We start from the raw sequence: 19,160 nt of genomic DNA, 5'->3' as shown, positions 1-19,160 counted from the left end.
GATAACCTTTTGATGACATTGCTGTCTAAACCTTCTTCATGTTGTTCTATCATTCTAGGTATTCTAGCCTCCTGTCCAGGGGGTGTACTTGTACATCAAGCTGCCTCACGCTGCAGAAACAGGAGAAAGGCTCCTGCCCCTATGGGCCGTTCTGGCTCGGACAAGGCTTATTTGTGTTCTAGAGAGAGAGAACACTTTGTCCTGAAAATCCGGAGAGGAGATGAGCGGGACTCACTATCAGAACAAGTTATGTTACAAATGCATTTTGAAGAACAGTATTTTTGATATAAATGATTTTATTTAGGTAAAAATATACAAAACAAATGAGGAATTTAGGGAAAATTAAACCATTATTTAGCACTGCATTGTAGTAAAAACTGCATACTATGGAATTGCATCCATATCAATTCCACAATTTCATGTTACACATTCAAAGACATAACATCAAGCCACAATGGTAGAAACTTAAACAAACCATCTGTGGCGGACAAATCATCATTATCATAACAGGGGAATTGGTGGAAATCTGTCTGCAGCTGTAATTGGTCAGTTGAAGTCGGGGGCAGTGACCATTATGGGAGTCGAGGCAACATCTTGATTGAGAGACTGGAAGAGAGAGAAAGAGAGAGAAAGAGGAGAAAGAGGAAGGGAGAGGAGAAAATAGATAGATTAACTACTCAATTGCCTGACTTGTGGCATTCTCTGTGCATTTACACTATCTTGTAAATATTTTATTTGTATGGAAACAATCTCTCCAAAAATATGGGTGTTGTTTTAATCCCCTTTTCATTTAGTTTTGATTCTATCGTACAGTGAAATGCTTACAAGCCATTAACTAACAATGCAGTTTTAAGAAAAATAAGTGTTAAGTAAAAAATAGATAGCTAAAAAATAAAAATAATTAAAGAGCAGCAGTAAAATGACAGTACCGAGGCTATATACAGTACCAGTACATAGTCAATGGGCAGGGGCACAGGTTAGTCGAGGTAATTGAGGTAATATGTACATGTAGGTAGAGTTAAAGTGACTATGCATAGATAATAAACAGAGAGTAGCAGCAGCGTAAAAAAGGGGGTAGCCATTTGATTAGCTGTTCAGGAGTCTTATGGCTTGGGTTCAGAAGCTGTGAAGAAGCCTTTTGGACCTAGACTTGGCGCTCTGGTACCGCTTGCCGTGCGGTAGCAGAGAGAACAGTCTATGACTAGGGTGGCTGGAGTCTTTGACAAATTTTAGGGCCTTCCTCTGACACCGCCTGGTATAGAGGTCCTGGATGTCAGGAAGCTTGGCCCCAGTGAAGTACTGGGCCGTATGCACTACCCTTTGTAGTGCCTTGCGGTCGGAGGCCAAGCATTTGCCATACCAGGCAGTGATGCAACCAGTCAGGATGCTCTCGATGGTGCAGCTGTATAACTTCTTGAGGATCTGAGGACCCATGCCAAATCTTTTCAGTCTCCTGAGGGGGAATAGGCTTTGTCGTGCCCTCTTCACGACTGTCTTGGTGTGTTTGGACCATGATAGTTTGTTGGTGATGTGGACACCAAGGAACTTAAAGCTCTCAAACTGCTCCACTACAGCCCCGTCGATGAGAATGGGGGCGTGCTTGGTCCTCCTTTTCCTGTAGTCCACAATCCTCTCCTTTGTCTTGATCACGTTGAGGGAGAGGTTGTTGTCCTGGCACCACACGACCAGGTCTCTGACCTCCTCCCTATAGGCTGTCTCATCGTTGTTGGTGATCAGGCCTCCCACTGTTGTGTCGTCGGCAAACTTAATGATGGTGTTGGAGTCATGCCTGGCCATGCAGTCATGGGTGAACAGGGAGTACAGGAGGGGACTGAGCACGCACCCCTGAGGGGCTCCCGTGTGGAGGATCAGCGTGGCAGATGTGTTGTTACCTACCCTTACCACCTGGGTGCGGCCCGTCAGGAAGTCCAGGATCCAGTTGCAGAGGGAGGTGCTTTGAGGGCACTTTGGTGACCGTACATACATACCCCAACCAGAAGCCATGGATAACAGGAAACATCCGCACTGAGCTGCCACTTTCAAGGAGAGGGACTCTAACCCGGACGCTTATAAGAAATCCCGCTATGCCCTCCGACGAACCATCAAACAGGCAAAGAGTCAATACAGGACTAAGATTGAATCGTACTACACCGGCTCTGACGCTCGTCGGATGTGGCAGGGCTTGAAAACTATTACAGACAAAAAAGGGAAGCACAGCCGCGAGCTGCCCAGTGACACAAGACTTCCAGACGAGCTAAACCACTTCTATGCTCGCTTCGAGGCAAGCAACACTGAAGCATGCATGAGAGCACCAGCTGTTCCGGATGACTATGTGATCACGCTCTCCGTAGCCGATGTGAGTAAGACTTTTAAGCAGGTCAACATTCACAAGGCCGCAGGGCCAGACGGATTACCAGGACGTGTACCAACTGGCAAGTGTCTTCACTGACATTTTCATTTTCTGACTGAGTCTGTAATACCAACATGTTTCAAGCAGACCACCATAGTCCCTGTGCCCAAGGACTCTAAGATAACCTGCCTAAATGACTACCGACCCGTAGCACTGACGTCTGTAGCCATGAAGTGCTTTGAAAGGCTGGTCATGGCTCACATCAACACCATTATCCCAGAAACCCTAGACCCACTCCAACTTGCATACCGCCCCAACAGATTCACAGATGATGCAATCTCTATTGCACTCCACACTGCCCTTTCCCACCTGGACAAGAGGAACACCTATGTGAGAATGCTATTCATTGACTACAGCTCAGCATTCAACACCATAGTGCCCTCAAAGCTCATCACTAAGCTAAGGATCCTGGGAATAAACACCTCCCTCTGCAACTGGATCCTGGACTTCCTGACGGGCCGCCCCCAGGTGGTAAGGGTAGGTAACAACACATCTGCCACACTGATCCTCAACACGGGGGCCCCTCAGGGGTGCGTGCTTAGTCCCCTCCTGTACTCCCTGTTCACCCATGACTGCATGGCCAGGCACGACTCCAACACCATCATTAAGTTTGCCGACGACACAACAGTGGGAGGCCTGATCACCGACAACGATGAGACAGCCTATAGGGAGGAGGTCAGAGACCTGGCCAACAACCTCTCCCTCAACGTGACCAAGACAAAGGAGATGATTGTGGACTACAGGAAAAAAAAGAGGACTGAGCACGCCCCCATTCTCATCGACGGGGCTGTAGTGGAACAGGTTGAGAGCTTCAAGTTCCTTGGTGTCCACATCACCAACGAACTATCATGGTCCAAACACACCAAGACAGTCGTGAAAAGGGCACGACAAAGCCTATTCCCCCTCAGGAGACTGAAAAGATTTGGCATGGGTCCTCAGATCCTAAAGAAATTCTACAGCTGCACCATCGAGAGCATCCTGACTGATTGCATCACCGCCTGGTATGGCAACTGCTTGGCCTTGGACCGCAAGGCACTACAGAGGGTAGTGCGTACGGCCCAGTACATCACTGGGGCCAAGCTTCCTGCCATCCAGGACCTCTATATCAGGCGGTGTCAGAGGAAGGCCCTCAAAATTGTCAAAGACTCCAGCCACCCTAGTCATAGACTGTTCTCTCTGCTACCGCACGGCAAGCGGTACCGGAGTGCCAAGTCTAGGTCCAAAAGACTTCTCAACAGCTTCTACCCCCAAGCCATAAGACTCCTGAACAGCTAATCATGGCTACCCAGACTATTTGCACTGCCCCCCCACCCCATCTTTTTACGCTGCTGCTACTCTGTTAATTATTTATGCATAGTCACTTTAACTCTACCCACATGTACATATTACTTCAACTACCTCAACTAGCCGGTGCCCCCGCACATTGACTCTGCACCGGTACCCCCCTGTATATATAGCCTCCCTACTGTTATTTTATTTTACTTCTGCTCTTTTTTTTCTCAAAACTTTTTTGTTATTGTTTTATTTTACTTTTTTATTAAAAATAAATGCACTGTTGGTTAAGGGCTGTAAGTAAGCATTTCACTGTAATGTCTGCACCTGTTGTATTCGGCGCATGTGGCCAATACAATTTGATTTGATTTGATTTGAATGCTGATCTGTAGTCAATGAATAGCATTCTCACATAGGTGTTCCTTTTGTCCAAGTGGGAAAGGGCAGTGTGGAGTGCAATAGAGATTGCATCATCTGTGGATCTGTTGGGATCTCGTCTGGTAGGCTCGTGTCAGTTGGAAGCTCGCGGCTGTGCTTCCCTTTGTATTCTGTAATAGTTTGCAAGCCCTTAGACATCTGACAAGCGTCAGAGCCGGTGTAGTACGATTCAATCTTAGTCCTGTATTGACGCTTTGCCTGTTTGATGGTTCGTCGGAGGGCATAGCGGGATTTCTTATAAGCGTCCGGGTTAGAGTCCCGCTCCTTGAAAGCGGCAGCTCTACCCTTTAGCTCAGTGCAGATGTTGCCTGTAATCCATGGCTTTTGGTTGGGATATGTACGTACGGTCACTGTGGGGACGACGTCATCGATGCACTTATTGATGAAGCCAGTGACTGATGTGGTGTACTCTTCAATGCCATCGGAAGAATCCCAGAACATATTCCAGTCTGTGCTAGCAAAACAGTCATGTGGCTTAGCATCTGCGTCATCTGACCACTTCTTTATTGACCGAGTCACTGGTGCTTCCTGCTTTAGTTTTCGCTTGTAAGCAGGAATCCGGAGGATCGGGTTATGGTCAGATTGGCCAAATGGAGAGCGAGGGAGAGCTTTGTACGCGTCTCTGTGTGTGGAGTAAAGGTGGTCTAGAGTTTTTTCCCTCTGGTTACACATTTAACATGCTGGTAGAAATGAGGTAAAACAGATTTAAGTTTCCCTGCATTAAAGTCCCCGGCCATTAGGAGCGCCGCTTCTGGATGAGCGTTTTCCTGTTTGCTTATGGCCTTATACAGCTCATTGAGTGCGGTCTTAGTGCCAGCATCGGGTTGTGGTGGTAAATAGACAGCTACGAAAAATATAGATGAAAACTCTCTTGGTAAATAGTGTGGTCTACAGCTTACATGAGATACTCTACCTCAGGCGAGCAAAACCTAGAGACTTCCTTAATATTAGATTTCGTGCACCAGCTGTTGTTTACAAATATATACAGACCGCCACCCCCTGTCTGTTTTATCTTGCCGATGCAGCGTATATCCCGCCAGCTGTATGTTATCCATGTTGTCGTTCAGCCACGACTCAGTGAAACATAAGATATTACAGTTTTTAATGTCCCGTTGGTATGATATCCGTGATCGTAGTTCATCTATTTTGTTTTCCAATGATTGTACGTTGGCTAATAGGACTGATGGTGGAGGCAGATTACCCACTTGACGTTGGATCCTTACAAGGCACCACGACCTACATCCTCGATATCTCTGTCTCTTTCTCATGCGAATGACGGGGATTTGGGCCTTGTCGGGTGTCTGAAGAAAATCCTTTGCGTCCGACTCGTTAAAGAAAAAATCTTTGTCCAGTACGAGGTGAGTAATCGCTGTTCTGATATCCAGAAGCTCTTTTCGGTCAAAAGAGACGTTACAAATAGCGCGAAAAAACACACACAATAGCACAATTGGTTAGGAGCCCATAAAACTGCAGCCATCTCCTCCGGCACCATTCTAATACCCCAGATAATAATGAATATTACAGTGATAAACAAAATATGAAAAGGGAAATATTTTACAACTTGATGTTAGATGGTTCCTAACCCGGAAAGTAGTCTATGGGCCAGGAGACACTGTAATCTGTAATCTACATGTACTTTACACACATAAACACACATTGTGGATTTATATAGTAAATTTGTAATGTATTTTAAGATGTATTGTTTATGCTGTTGTGTTTTACTGTGATGTCATTACTTGCTCTCAGTTTAACTTCGCTCCCTCTGTCGCTGCCCCCCTCTCTCTGTTTGGACCCCAGGAAGAGTAGCTGCTGAATGGGGATCCTAATAAATACTAAATATAATGTTCATGGTAATCTAGTAATCTAAATCTGTAAATTGAGTAAAATACTGACGTTCCCCTTTAATGTATTTTCCTGTCTGTCTTACTGAGTATGGTCCGTAACTCCTCCTCTCCTTGTACAGGATGTAAGAGAGCGTTGAGGAGATGGTGATCTGGATGATGGTGAAGAGAAGGAGGCATGACTTTACTCCGTAACTGAACATCTGAGGTAAAGAAAGGAGCAAGAGAGAGAGGGGGGGGGGGGGAGCGACAGAGAGAGTGAAAGTTAAACTGAGAGCAAGTAATGACATCACAGTAAAACACAACAGCATAAACAATACATCATAAAATACATTATTACTCTATTATTACAAATTTACAATATAAAATACACAATACCACAACATTACAATGTGTTTGGAAGAACATTTTTCACACATAAATTGTAATATTGCATTGTGATGAAACAGATAATTTGAATATGAGGGACATATCATTTCAGAATGAATATAATTTCTCCATGGGTCATACACATGATGCATTACAAACATGATGGGGTGACAGTACACAGTGGCGACACACACACATAGACCAATGATGAAAGAGATACTGACAGTGGCGTAGTGCTGGTGGTCACATTCCAACTCCATGTAGTACGTTGGCTGGTCCGTGGGGTGGTTACACTGTGTCTCAGGGTTGTTGTGGAGATCGATGAAGTAGAAGATGAGGGCCAGGAGAGAAACCAAACTGACCACCAGTGTCACCACCATACACACACTCAGCTGGAGGGGCGGAGGGAGAGAGAAAGAGAGAGAGGGGGAGGGAGGAGAAAGAGATAGGGGTGGGAGTCAGGGGCCAGACCTCATTGATCATCATGCACATTTTTGTAATATATTGTGTGTTGTGTGTGTGACTATATGTGATAAAGTGAAAATCTGAGGCAGGATTCTGCTTATAATTTTGGTAGGCTATTTGTGAGTCAACTTGAAATAAACCCTTGTTCACCAGAATCAGTTTGACCGGTAGTAAGGAAATAAAAAAGCTGTGAAATGACCCAACATGTTGCTGATAAGATTTCAGTTCGGCTTGGATGCATATTTTATGTGGTTGAAATACTATCAGCTTGTATGACACTGATAAAGATTGCACCTCTACAGACTAACTGCGCATTCGCATTCTCTCAAGATGCTGAAAGAAATAAATCATATTTCTCCACTCTTGTTTCCAAGTCAAAATGTACATTTGGTGTATCAAAATAAACTGGCCTCCTTGAGACTAGTTGAGTATCTGGAGCATCAGCAATTGTGGGTTTGATTACAGGCTCAAAATGGCCAGCTGTTCTGCGAAGGGAGTAGTACACAGCATTGTACGAGATCTTCAGTTTCTTGGCAATTTCTCGCATGGAATAGCCTTCATTTCTCAGAACAAGAATAGACTGACGAGTTTCAGAAGAAAGTTACTTGTTTCTGGCCATTTTGAGCCTGTAATCGAACCCACAATTGTTGATGCTCCAGATACTCAACTAGTCTCAAGAAGGCCAGTTTTATTGCTTCTTTAATCAGCACAACAGTTTTCAGCTGTGCTAACATAATTGCAAAAGGGTTTTCTAGTGATCAATTAGACTTTTAAAATGATAAACTTGGATTAGCAAACACAACGTGCCATTAGAACACAGGACTGATGGTTGCTGATAATGGGCCTCTGTACGCCTATGTAGATATTCCATTAAAACCCAGCCGTTTCCAGCTACAATAGCCATTTACAACATTAACAATGTCTACACTGTATTTCTGATCAATTTGATGTTATTTATCGGACAAAAAAATTGCTTTTCTTTCAAAAACAAGGACATTTCTAAGTGACCCCAAACTTTTGAACGATAGGTGTAAGTATATTTAAAACCAAATAGTATTTTACTGGGTGACATTCACTTTTACTTGAGTCATTTTCTATTAAGGTATCTTTACTTTTACTCAAGTATGACAATTGAGTACTTTTTCCACCACTGCATAGGCCTATTTGAAGTCCCCACCTTGTGACTAAATCAAATCAAATCAAATTTTATTTGCCACATGTGCCGAATACAACAGGTGTAGACATTACCGTGAAATGCTTACTTACAGCCCTTAACCAACAAAGCATTATTTTTTAAATAAAAAAGTAATATAAAACAACAACAAAAAAGTGTTGAGAAAAAAAGAGCAGAAGTAAAATAAAATAATAATAGGGAGGCTATATATACATGGGGGTACCGGTGCAGAGTCAATGTGCGGGGTCACCGGCTAGTTGAGGTAGATGAGGTAATATGTACATGTGGGTAGAGTTAAAGTGACTATGCATAAATAATTAACAGAGTAGCAGCAGCTACCCTTTGTAGTGCCTTGCGGTCGGAGGCCGAGCAGTTGCCATACCAGGCGGTGATGCAACCACTCAGGATGCTCTCGATGGTGCAGCTGTATAACTTTTTGAGGATCTGAGGACCCATGCCAAATCTTTTCAGTCTCCAGAGGGGGAATAGGCTTTGTCGTGCCCTCTTCACGACTGTCTTGATGTGTTTGGACCATGATAGTTCGTTGGTGATGTGGACACCAAGGAACTTGAAGCTCTCAACCTGTTCCACTACAGCCCCGTCGTATAGCGCCTCACAATCATCACACATAACATAGTCACTGTTATCATCCACTTTTACCACTTCACTAAATCTTTCCCAAACATTACTTTTCTGGCCTCCCTTCTCTGTATTTTTAACTCTCCATTTCACAGCTTTTCTCTTATTGAATTAAACTCCGGCATTGTCCTTTTTGCCTCCGTGGATCGATGTTAACTTTTTCTGCCTGTTCCCAAAAGCGTTTGGCGATTGGCTTGTAGACTATTTGGCACGCGTAAAGTTAGGCCCTAAAGTTTAGGCTTACGCACTAATGCAAAAAACATGAAAGGAAAACCTCAATGTAGCCTATAGGCCTAGATATAAATTGTACAACAATTATACATGTATAGATTTTTTTAATGTATTATTTTCTCTTTATTCAACCCGACTGCCACCTACCTGCCCTTCACTGCATAATATTTCATAACACTAAACCAATGATTTATATATAAACACTAGATGATTGGGGGTGCTGTTTTGAAGCCACCGTGCCTCCATCTTGGCACTCCCCCACTGTTGTAAAAAAATATTTTGGAAGCTGTAAAAATGCATTTATAATTGTCTACTTTAGTTTTTGCCACGTTTATTCTATTACAGACACCTTAATGCATACTTTTAAATGATATTATGTGAGCTAAACATACAAATAAAAAAAAATATTAAAATATTTTCCTTAAAGTATAATTATTTGAAAGTATTAATGTTACTGTCCCGACTAAAACAACTAAAATACTTAAATACATGCAATTTGGTCCTTGAAACATTTAAATGAAATAATGTAGAATTGCATCAATTCCTATAGAACTTGCCAGCTTGTAGTCCTAAAACCCGGAAATGATTCAGCCATCCCTATGCGAAAAATGAGTGGGGAAAGAATAGGGTTTTGGAATAAACACCGAAAATAAGGTCTGAGGTTAACACATGCTTAGGAGATCTTGTATGTTTTGTTCTATGAGATAATAGCAGTCAGTTAACATTACCTTTATGAATTATGAAGCCTTTATGTGCTTTTTGTGCTTTTTAAATTACATAAATTCTTCAAAATTCACAAAAGGTGACGTTAGCTGATGAAGATTATCTCATAGAACAAAACGTATAAGATCTCCTAAGCCTGTGTTTACCACAGACCTTATTTTCGACATTTATCCAAAAACGGCATTCATTTTCCCCATAGGCTTTGTCGAATGAACCATGGCGGAGTTAGTGCCTACAAAAAGACGCCATTACTATTTCTCTCCATAGATGACTGCTTTTCTGAGGAGTGCCAATATGGCCGACTGGTGGCTTCAAAGCATCTCATTGGCCAATACATAGCATCAGCAATCCAGAATGTATATACATCATTGCCCTAAACCTGCGGAGACTGCGGGTTATGAGTCACCCCACGCATCACTAGTGTTAGTGTGTGTACGCGAGCATGCCGTGTGGTGGTATTCATACTCACCGATTTCATACTGCTTTGTTTCTCCATCACTATGGCAACGACTCCTGCTGCTATGAACTAGGCACAGCAGATATAAACAAAAACTCCCAATTGTCAATCAAATATCATAACCAATGGTTATATAAAAGAATGAGTGCATTATCGGATAAAATAATAATGAAATTGGATTGCAACACTTTTAAAAAAACCTGGTAATTACAATAACCACCCCAAAACGTAATTCACTATCATCCAAAAATCATTCAGTACAGAGATTGAGTATGAGTGAAGGTTAGGTTACTAGGTTACCGATAGGCCACTCCACCAAGGCACCCCAAAGGTCACGACCTCTGTGAACTCAGTGGAGAGGAGGGGGATGGAGTAGGACATCACCATTACCCCAATCATTACCTGGGACACCTGACACACACACACACACACACACACACACACACACACACACACACACACACACACATAGATAGATAGATAGACGAACACACACAATTACACACACAGACAGAAGCAAGCACACACACACACACACAGGCTGGTTTACTGTAAAGGCACTTTGTAGGAACTGATGATGTAAAAAGGGCTTTATAATATGATTGACTTATTGACACAAACACATTAGGTTCCAGGCGTTCACCACAAACCAATGTCTGACAGTCTGACATCTTTATAGAGACAGTAAAGATAATGAGTCATGTACAAATACATATTTGACTCTTAAATGCGTCAGTCAAACATAATGTGACTGAAAAAAAAAAACAGGACACTAAATGCTCAGGGCTGAACACAGCATGCTATAATAACCTTCCCCTATTGTAGCATCTCTATCTAAAAAAATTAAATAGTCTTTGACATTTGATGTTCACCCCCAATGCCTTCGCCTCGCCTTTCTGGATGCTCTCGCGCAGGGCCTGCCGTCTGTCGGTCAGTTTAGCCGCGTTGACATCCGTCGTCACGCTTACTGACAGGTCCCTCGAGACCGACACAGCCATCCTCGCGCTCTGGAGTCCTTTGGCAATGGGGATAAAGGAAAAGGACGATACGCAATGTGTGTTTAATTGTTAGACTATTAAAGATATTGACTTTACCAATATTTGTCATTAATGAAAATAATAACTCCCCAAAAAATCATGATTTTAGTTTCTGTTTAAAACAAATCTGTTTGGCTATACAAGTGGTCATTGAAGTTGCTATTCCATGATAAAATTCCATGGGATAGTTAGAAAGTGGGCTAAATAACCTGCCTTTATTTAAATTATTATTAATTAGACAACAATAGCGAAATCTCCAGGGTGGACCGTTATACAATCAAAAAGCCTATTAGGATAATCGACATATCTTACCTTTTCCTTTCAGATATAAAATCACGTTAGTATGCCTAATTCCACAAACACAACTTCTTGTTCCCTAATCCACAAATGAGAAAAATAGATTTCGCAACATAGCCAGTCCGAGTCCGTTCCTTAAACTTTTTTTGTCTCCGCCTGTTCTTGGCACGAACGAAAAATGAGTAGAGTAGTTAACTTTCACTGGTGCGAGCCTCCACCCCTAGCCCTACCCGGACGCAGACCCCTCGTCTTGGGAGACAGTGATACAATAGTCAATATAAACATTGGTAGCAACCGTTTTTGTGACAGTCTGGACCTCCACGGTCATTTTGCAACAAAAAAAGGACATTGTGCATACATCAGGTGCTGTTTTCATCAAGGTAAGTTCGTTTTTTAAATAGCTGATGAACTTACATAAATGGTGGATGAAGTTGCGTTGTCCTTCAGGGGGAATCGAGAGAATATGGCAGTTTAGCCCTATCGATGTGTAGGCAACGTAACAAGATTATTGAGAATTAAGAATGGTAAATAGGTCGTATACATTTGTTCTTAACTGACTTGTCTCATTAAATAAATGTTTAATCAAATGTAGGCTAATTAAATAAATAAAAGAAGACTATCTTTCTATTATGGCGGATATCTGGGCATGGTGCCCTGCCCAAACCCCCCTCACATTCACTTGTCCGTGAATGTCATGTTGCGTCAATACAGTACAGACCAGTCGGCTGGACCGTAGTTCATTGCTCTTTCCCCTGTTTTGTTTTTTCTTCCCTCTCTCCCCTCCTCTTCTTTCGTTTGCTTGGCCTAAACAAGCAAACCTTTCCCCACTTCGAATCCAGTAGAGCGCAGAGTGCATGCAGTGAGATCTGTGTTTGAAGAGCGTTCTATGCTCTGGAATAATGTTTGGTGTCTCTGGTCTGGAAATGAAATGTTCCCATGCCCCCATATCTTGATTTAATCGTAATAAACTCTCCCTCCCCGCCCCTTCCCTCTTCAAGTGCACTGTGCACATCTGCTTTTCATCCAGCAGCAACATTCCACTATATCCAATGGGGACTAGGCCTACTCTGACATGTGGTTTTCGTTCTCTCTCTCTCTGACTCTCTCTCCCCTCCCTCCCTCCCTCCTTCCTTCCTTCCTTCCTTCCTTCCTTCCTTCCTTCCTTCCTTCCTTCCTTCCTTCCTTCCTTCCTTCCTTCCTTCCTTCCTTCCTTCCTTCCTTCCTTCCTTCCTTCCTTCCTTCCTTACTTCCTTCCTTCCTTCCTTCCTTCCTTCCTTCCTTCCTTCCTTCCTTCCTTCCTTCCTTACTTCCATCCATCCCTGCCTCTCCTTTTCTCTCTCATTCTCTGTCTCTCTCTGACTCTCTCTCCCCTTCCCTCCCTGCGTCTTCCTTCCTTCCTTCCTTCCTTCCTTCCTTCCTTCCTTCCTTCCTTCCTTCCTTCCTTCCTTCCTTCCTTCCTTCCTTCCTTCCTTCCTTCCTTCCTCCCTCCCTCCCTCCCTCCTTCCCTCCCTCCCTCCCTCCCTCCCTCCCTCCCTCCCTCCCTCCCTCTCCTTTTCATTCTCTCTTGCTCTCCTTCTCGCTCTCCCCCTCTCTCAATCTCTCTCTCTCACTCGCTCTCTGGCTCTCTCTCTCTCTCTCTTCCAGTCATTCACACCACTCATCACCACAATCCAAATCCTTGTTAGGTAAAATTCACCTCTCCCCTCTTGCAGTTTCAGCTCAACATAAACATGCACATGCTTAAAGGGATACTTTGGGATTTTGGCAATGACTCTGGTGAAGGTACTCATTGCCAAAATCCTAAAGTATCCCTTTAATAAGCAGAGTTCAAATACCATGCTGGAAAGTATAGAACTCTTTGTGAATCGTCAGTCAAACCTTTTAACCCAAAATTGCAAACATACATTCTACTGTTTGTCTGCGTTCCAGTGCCTGTGATTACATTTTGTGTTTGCATTGGTTACGTTTTGTGGTTGATTCTGATAAGCATGTCTCCTCTCCTCTCTCCTTTCTCCTCTCTCCTCTCTTTTCTCTTTCCTCTCCTCTCTCCTCTCTCCTCTCTTTTCTCTCTCCTCTCCTCTCTCCTCTCTTTCCTCTCCTCTCCTCTCTCCTCTCTTTTCTCTTTCCTCTCCTCTCTCCTCTCCTCTCCTTTCTCTTTCCTCTCCTCTCTCCTGGACCAAAGACTTTCATTCAGGACGATGTCGTCCGCTGAGTCAGGAACAGGTGTTCCTAAACTACATCGCCTCTTCATCAAGTTTGACCCAGAGGTTGTAGCGGTAAGAGAATTGAATGAGTAATGGACATGAATTGAATGATTACTAAACATTCATACATATAGATAGTCAATACATCTACCAGACTGCTTTCTCCCTCCCGGTTGTACCATTCTGTTGTCTTAATAGTGGAATTCATATATCTGTCTAGTCACCATGCATCAGACACTTGCTCCACGGAGTACACACTTACTCACTCCCCCTCATGGACTTAAAAGCTTTGGACTGGTGAAAGCAAGGGCTAGAAGGACCGATTGTCCTCATCATACTTTTTGCACTTGTAATTTCTCATGAGCAAGACTGAATGGAACCGGGAGAAGGATAGAATCGGACCACAGAGCTTAGTTTTGTAATAATCATCACAGTTCCTTTAGATGCAGTTCTCTCTTTTTTCCACCAGGTGGTGTCGATACTCCTGGGTCTGTTCCAGGTGCTGTTGGCTGTGCCTGTGTACTACATGGACGTTGGCTTACCCAAACTACAACTCATGCTCCCTTTATTTATTGGCTTCCTGGTAAGATCCTAATTTGATAAAGCCATAAATATATTTGTTTCTGTCACAGGAGGCTGCTGAGGGGAGGACAGTTCATAATAATGTCTGAAACAGCGCAAATGGAATGGCATCAAACACATGGAAACCATGTTTTTTTTTATATATACTTTTTCCCCCTGACCATACCATCCCTACCCTAATTGAGGTAAACTAATGGACAACAATACTTCTACTCCTACTTACAGCTATTTCGCTCACATCTACCGTACCTGTAGTTAAATAATTCTACATTCCTAATTTCTTCTTTCTTCAAGTGCTGGATTTCCACCCACAGCGGCCAATCCACCATTCATTCTGATCTTAACTCCAACCCTCCGATATGCACAGATCCACATCTTTCCCAGTATAATGCATTTAGCTATTTCCTTTTGTAATACATCCCTCCATTTTACTATGATGTCTTACGAGGGTCCTGAACCTAACTATTTGTAACATTTCTACCGATATTGCCCTAAAAATAAATACTTTACTCAAAGTATAATGATATTTCCCATTGACTGATTGTGTTTTTTCAGATCCCCTAACAATACAGTTTGTAGGTCCATCTGAACCCTGATATTATGACATAACAACCATTCCTGGACCTGATTCCAAAAGCGAGCCACCGATGGACAGTACCAGAAAATATGTTCTATTGATTCTGTTTCCTCGTGGCAGTCTGCACAAGGCTGACTGTTCAATGCCCCATATACTGATATGAGCATTCTTTTTGTAGCATGTATTTATATAATAGCTTAAATTGAAACGAAGGGATTGATGTATCAATTGTTGTTTTATACATTGAGCTCCAAAAGTTTTGGGACGGTGACGCATTTTCTGTTGTTTTGTCTCTGTACTCCAGTGCTTTGGATGAGATGTGACACAATGTCTATGAGGTTAAAGTGCAGACTGTCAGCTTTAATTTGAGGGTGTTTTCATCCATTTCGGGTGAACCGTTTAGACATTACAGCAGCTTTTGTACATAGTCCCCCCATTTTAGGGGGACAAAAGTTTTGGGACAAACACACTTACAGTGCATTCGGAAAGTATTCAGATCCCTTTACTTTTTTCACATTTTGTTACGTAACAGCCTTGTTCTGAAATGGATTAAAAAAAAAAAAAAATCTCATCAATCTACACACAATACCCCATAAAGACAAAGTGAAAACGGGTATTTAGAAATTATAGGTACAAAAATTAAAATACAAATACCTTATTTACATAAGTATTCAGACCCTTTGCTATGAGACTCGAAATTGAGCTCAGGTGAATCCTGTTTCCATTGATCATCCTTGAGATGTTTCTACAACTTGATTGGAGTCCACCTGTGGTAAATTCAATTGATTGGACATGATTTGGAAAGGCACACACCTGTCTATATAAGGTCCCACAGTTGACAGTGCATGTCAGAGCAAAAGCCGTGAGGCCGAAGGAATTGTCCGTAGAGCGCCGAGACAGGATTGTGTCGAGGCACAGATCTGGGGAAGTGTACCAAAAAATGTCTGCAGCATTGAAGGTCCCCAAGAACGCAGTGGCCTCCATCATTCCTAAATGGAAAAGGTTTGGAACCACCAAGACTCTTCCTCGAGCTGGCCACCCGGCCAAACTGAGCAATCGGCGGAGAAGGGCCTTGGTCAGGGAGGTGACCAAGAGCCCGATGGTCACTCTGACAGAGCTCCAGAGTTCCTCTGTGGAGATGGGAGAACCTTCCAGAAGGACAACCATCTCTGCAGCACTCCACCAATCAGGCCTTTATGGTAGAGTGGGCAAACGGAAGCCACTCCTCAGTAAAAGGCACATCACAGCCCACTTAGAGTTTGCCAAAAGGCACCTAAAGGACTCTCAGACCATGAGAAACAAGATTCTCTGGTTTTATGAAACAAAGATTGAACTCTTTAGGCTGAATGCCAAGCGTCATGTCTGGAGGAAATCTGGCACCATCCCTACGGTGAAGCATGGTGGTGGCAGCATCATGCTGTGGGGATGTTTTTCAGCGGCAGGGAGACTAGTCAGGATCGAGGGAAAGATGAACGGAGCAAAGTACAGAGAGATCCTTGATGAAAACCTACTCCAGAGCGCTCAGGACCTCAGACTGGGGTGAAGGTTCACCATCCAACAGGACAATGATCCTAAGCACACAGCCAAGACAACGCAGGAGTGGCTTCGGGACAAGCCTCTGAATGTCCGTGAGTGGCCCAGCCAGAGCCCAGACTTGAACCAGATCGAACATCTCTGGAGAGACCTGAAAATAGCTGTGCAGTGACGCTCCCCATCCAACCTGACAGAGCTTGAGAGGATCTGCAGTGAAGAACGGGAGAAACTCCCCAAATACAGGTGTGCCAAGCTTGTAGCGTCATACCCAAGAAGACTCAAGGCTGTAAGCGCTGCCAAAGGCACTTCAACAAAGTACTGAGTAAAGGGTTTGAATACTTATGTAAATGTGATATTTCATGTATTTTTTTTTATGTAAAAAAAACTTGTTTTCACTTTGTCATTATGGGGTATTGTGTGTAGATTGATCAGGGGGGGAAAGTTTTGGTCCAATTATTCATAGCATGCAATGACTACATCAAGCTTGTGACTCTACAAATTTGTTGGATGCATTTGCTGTTTGTTTTGGTTGTGTTTCAGATTATTTTGTGTCTAATAGAAATGAATGGTAAATAATGTATTGTGTCATTCTGGAGTCACTTTTATTGTAAATAAGAATAGAATATGTTTCTAAACACTTCAACATTAATGTGGATGCTACCATGATTACGGATAATCCTGAATTAATCGTGAATAATGATGAGTGAGAAAGTTACAGACGCACAAATATCATACCCCATGCTAACCTCTCACCATTACAAGAACAGGGGAGGTTGGCACTTTTGGGGGGGTATTATATTTGTGCTTCTGTAACTTTCTCACTCATCATTATTCACGATTCATTCAGGATTATCCGTAATCATGGTAGCATCCACATTCATGTAGAAGTGTTTAGAAACATATTCTATTCTTATTTACAATAAAAGTGACTCCAAAATGACACAATACATTATTTACCATTCAATGGGCATAATAAATAGGTATGGTGACCATTATAAATAGGTATGGTGACAGAGGGCAACCTTGTTTTACGCCTCTTGACAATTCAAAGTTCTCAGAGCAGTAACTGTTATTTATTATTTTACATAAAGGATTGTTGTACATGACTTTTACCCATCTTATGAGAGAGTTGAAAAAATCCAGGGACTTATAAACAGATTATAGGCGTACTGTTTCAAATGCTTTCTCAAAATCTGCTATAAAGATTATACCTGGTTTCCCTAATTCTCATAGTTTTCCATTATTTCTAGTAGTTGTTTCATGTTGTCTCCAATAGACCTTCCTTTTAACCGTCTGATTGTGATGAATAATGTCAGGTAGTACCTCTTTTATTCTATCAGCAATACATTTTGCCAATATTTTTTTATTTTTTATTTGATACCATTACAACCATTCCGCTCCAGCCATTACCACGAGCCCGCACTCCCCAATTAAGGTGCCAAGCTTCCTGAGGTTTCTGTGTATTTTATGCATAGGCTATATGTTATATAGGGGACATCATTGGAGTGTTTGGTTTTCTTTTTTCACATCTGTAGCAATTGAAACAACATATTGTTTATACTTTCTTTTAAAGTTTGTGACGGCAGGATCGTTCGCCATCGCCTGTGAGAAGTCTCCCAGCAGAAAGCTGGTAAGAAATTACAACAGTCACGTGTTACATTGGAATGAACTGGTGTGATCATAATAATCTATTCCATTATTGAAAAGTCCACCTCGGTCCACCTGTACAGTAGACCACTTGTTGGGCTGAACATGTTGCCCATAGGCTACTGTGCAATGTATGTACCCTATTACGTGCATAAAAAGAAGATACATCAATTTATATAGCAACATTTTGGTCCAACACCATTTTTTCTTAGGAACAATAAAGTTGATCGTATTTCATTTTTGGGGCCAGGATATTTTCCAGTCTCTATTTACTCTATCATCTGTGTTGTGTCCTCCTCCCCAGCTGATGGGCTGTGCCTACACTAACGTGGCCAGCCTGGTGGCAGGCTTACTGGCTCTGTGTATGTATAGCGTCTCCCTACACTCCGTCCAGGGCTTTGCTGAACCCTGCACTCTGCCAAACATAGACCTGTACACAGGGGCTGCACACAAGTGCCCAGGAGAGTACCTGGAGGTAAGGAATGATTTGTGGGTATGTGGCCAGTTTGTCTTGTTTGCCCCTATGCTATTTCAGTGCCATGTATTGTGTGGCACTGTGTTTTTTTGGGGTTGTTGTTGATCCTTCCTTGTGTTTTTCTCTGTCCCAGGGGTTCTTCAGAAGTGTCACAGTCCTGCTCATCGTTTATGACCTGGGGGCTCTTATCCTCCACTCTCTCCTCTCCTTCTCCGCACTCAAGGGACTCAGAGTGGGACTGTGCCGAATGATCAATTAATCAATTACTCAAACTGATTAACTAATGGATTCTAGTTGAAAAACCTATTTTAGAAAAATATTGTTTAATATCAGTGACCAAGTTTGTTCATTTCAGGGGTTTGTTTGTTCCTTTCGAGCTTTACAATTGTTTGAGAAACATTTACATTTTAGTCATTTAGCAGATGCTCTTATCCAGAGTGACTTACAGTTAGTGAGTGCATACATTCTTTTTTTATACTGGCCCCCCATGGGAGTCGAACCCACAACCCTGGCGTTGCAAATGCCATGCTCTACCAACTGAGCTACATCCCTGCCCTACCGTGGACCAATTGTGCGCCGCCCCATGGGTCTCCCGGCTACGACAGAGCCTGGATTTGAACCAGGATCTCTAATGGCACAGCTAGCGCTGCGATGCAGTGCCTTAGACCACTGCGCCACTCGGGAGTTATTAATAAAATAATTTGTAAAAACTCTGTGGACTTCTGATGCTTATTTAGATTCAGGATTGTGTGTTTAGTGTAAGGTCACTGCTGGCTTTTTATAATAACC

The 19,160-nt window shown here is 42.8% G+C and overlaps 2 protein-coding genes across 3 annotated transcripts; one reads left to right on the top strand and one right to left on the bottom strand.

The window, feature by feature from the left end:
- Positions 1-283: 283 nt before the first annotated feature.
- Positions 284-11,856, bottom strand: LOC311122597 (membrane-spanning 4-domains subfamily A member 12-like). Of its 2 annotated transcripts, none has more exons than XM_084196940.1 (7): positions 11,369-11,458; positions 10,892-11,034; positions 10,320-10,430; positions 10,032-10,088; positions 6,555-6,722; positions 6,048-6,164; positions 284-606 (listed from the first exon to the last, which is right to left on the bottom strand). In XM_084196940.1, the coding sequence occupies exons 2-7, from the start codon at positions 11,015-11,017 to the stop codon at positions 547-549; spliced, it is 639 nt and encodes a 212-aa protein (XP_084053066.1). In that variant the 5' UTR covers positions 11,018-11,034; positions 11,369-11,458; the 3' UTR covers positions 284-546. The 2 variants fall into 2 exon arrangements, with proteins under 2 accessions (XP_084053066.1, XP_084053067.1); XM_084196941.1 differs by lacking the exon at positions 11,369-11,458 and adding an exon at positions 11,768-11,856 and having other exon boundaries at positions 455-606.
- LOC311122599 (uncharacterized protein) lies at positions 11,538-19,084 on the top strand. The gene is made up of 6 exons (XM_084196942.1): positions 11,538-11,733; positions 13,536-13,629; positions 14,027-14,140; positions 17,823-17,879; positions 18,201-18,371; positions 18,505-19,084. Exons 2-6 carry the CDS (start codon positions 13,552-13,554, stop codon positions 18,628-18,630), a joined length of 546 nt encoding a protein of 181 aa, XP_084053068.1. The 5' UTR covers positions 11,538-11,733; positions 13,536-13,551; the 3' UTR covers positions 18,631-19,084.
- Positions 19,085-19,160: the final 76 nt, after the last annotated feature.

This window comes from Coregonus lavaretus (genome assembly GCF_964263955.1).
Source record: "Coregonus lavaretus genome assembly, contig: HAP1_SCAFFOLD_4357, whole genome shotgun sequence".
Taxonomy (NCBI): domain Eukaryota; kingdom Metazoa; phylum Chordata; class Actinopteri; order Salmoniformes; family Salmonidae; genus Coregonus; species Coregonus lavaretus.
Note: the sequence above shows the minus strand (reverse complement) of the source record. Positions and strands in the feature narration are given on the sequence as shown.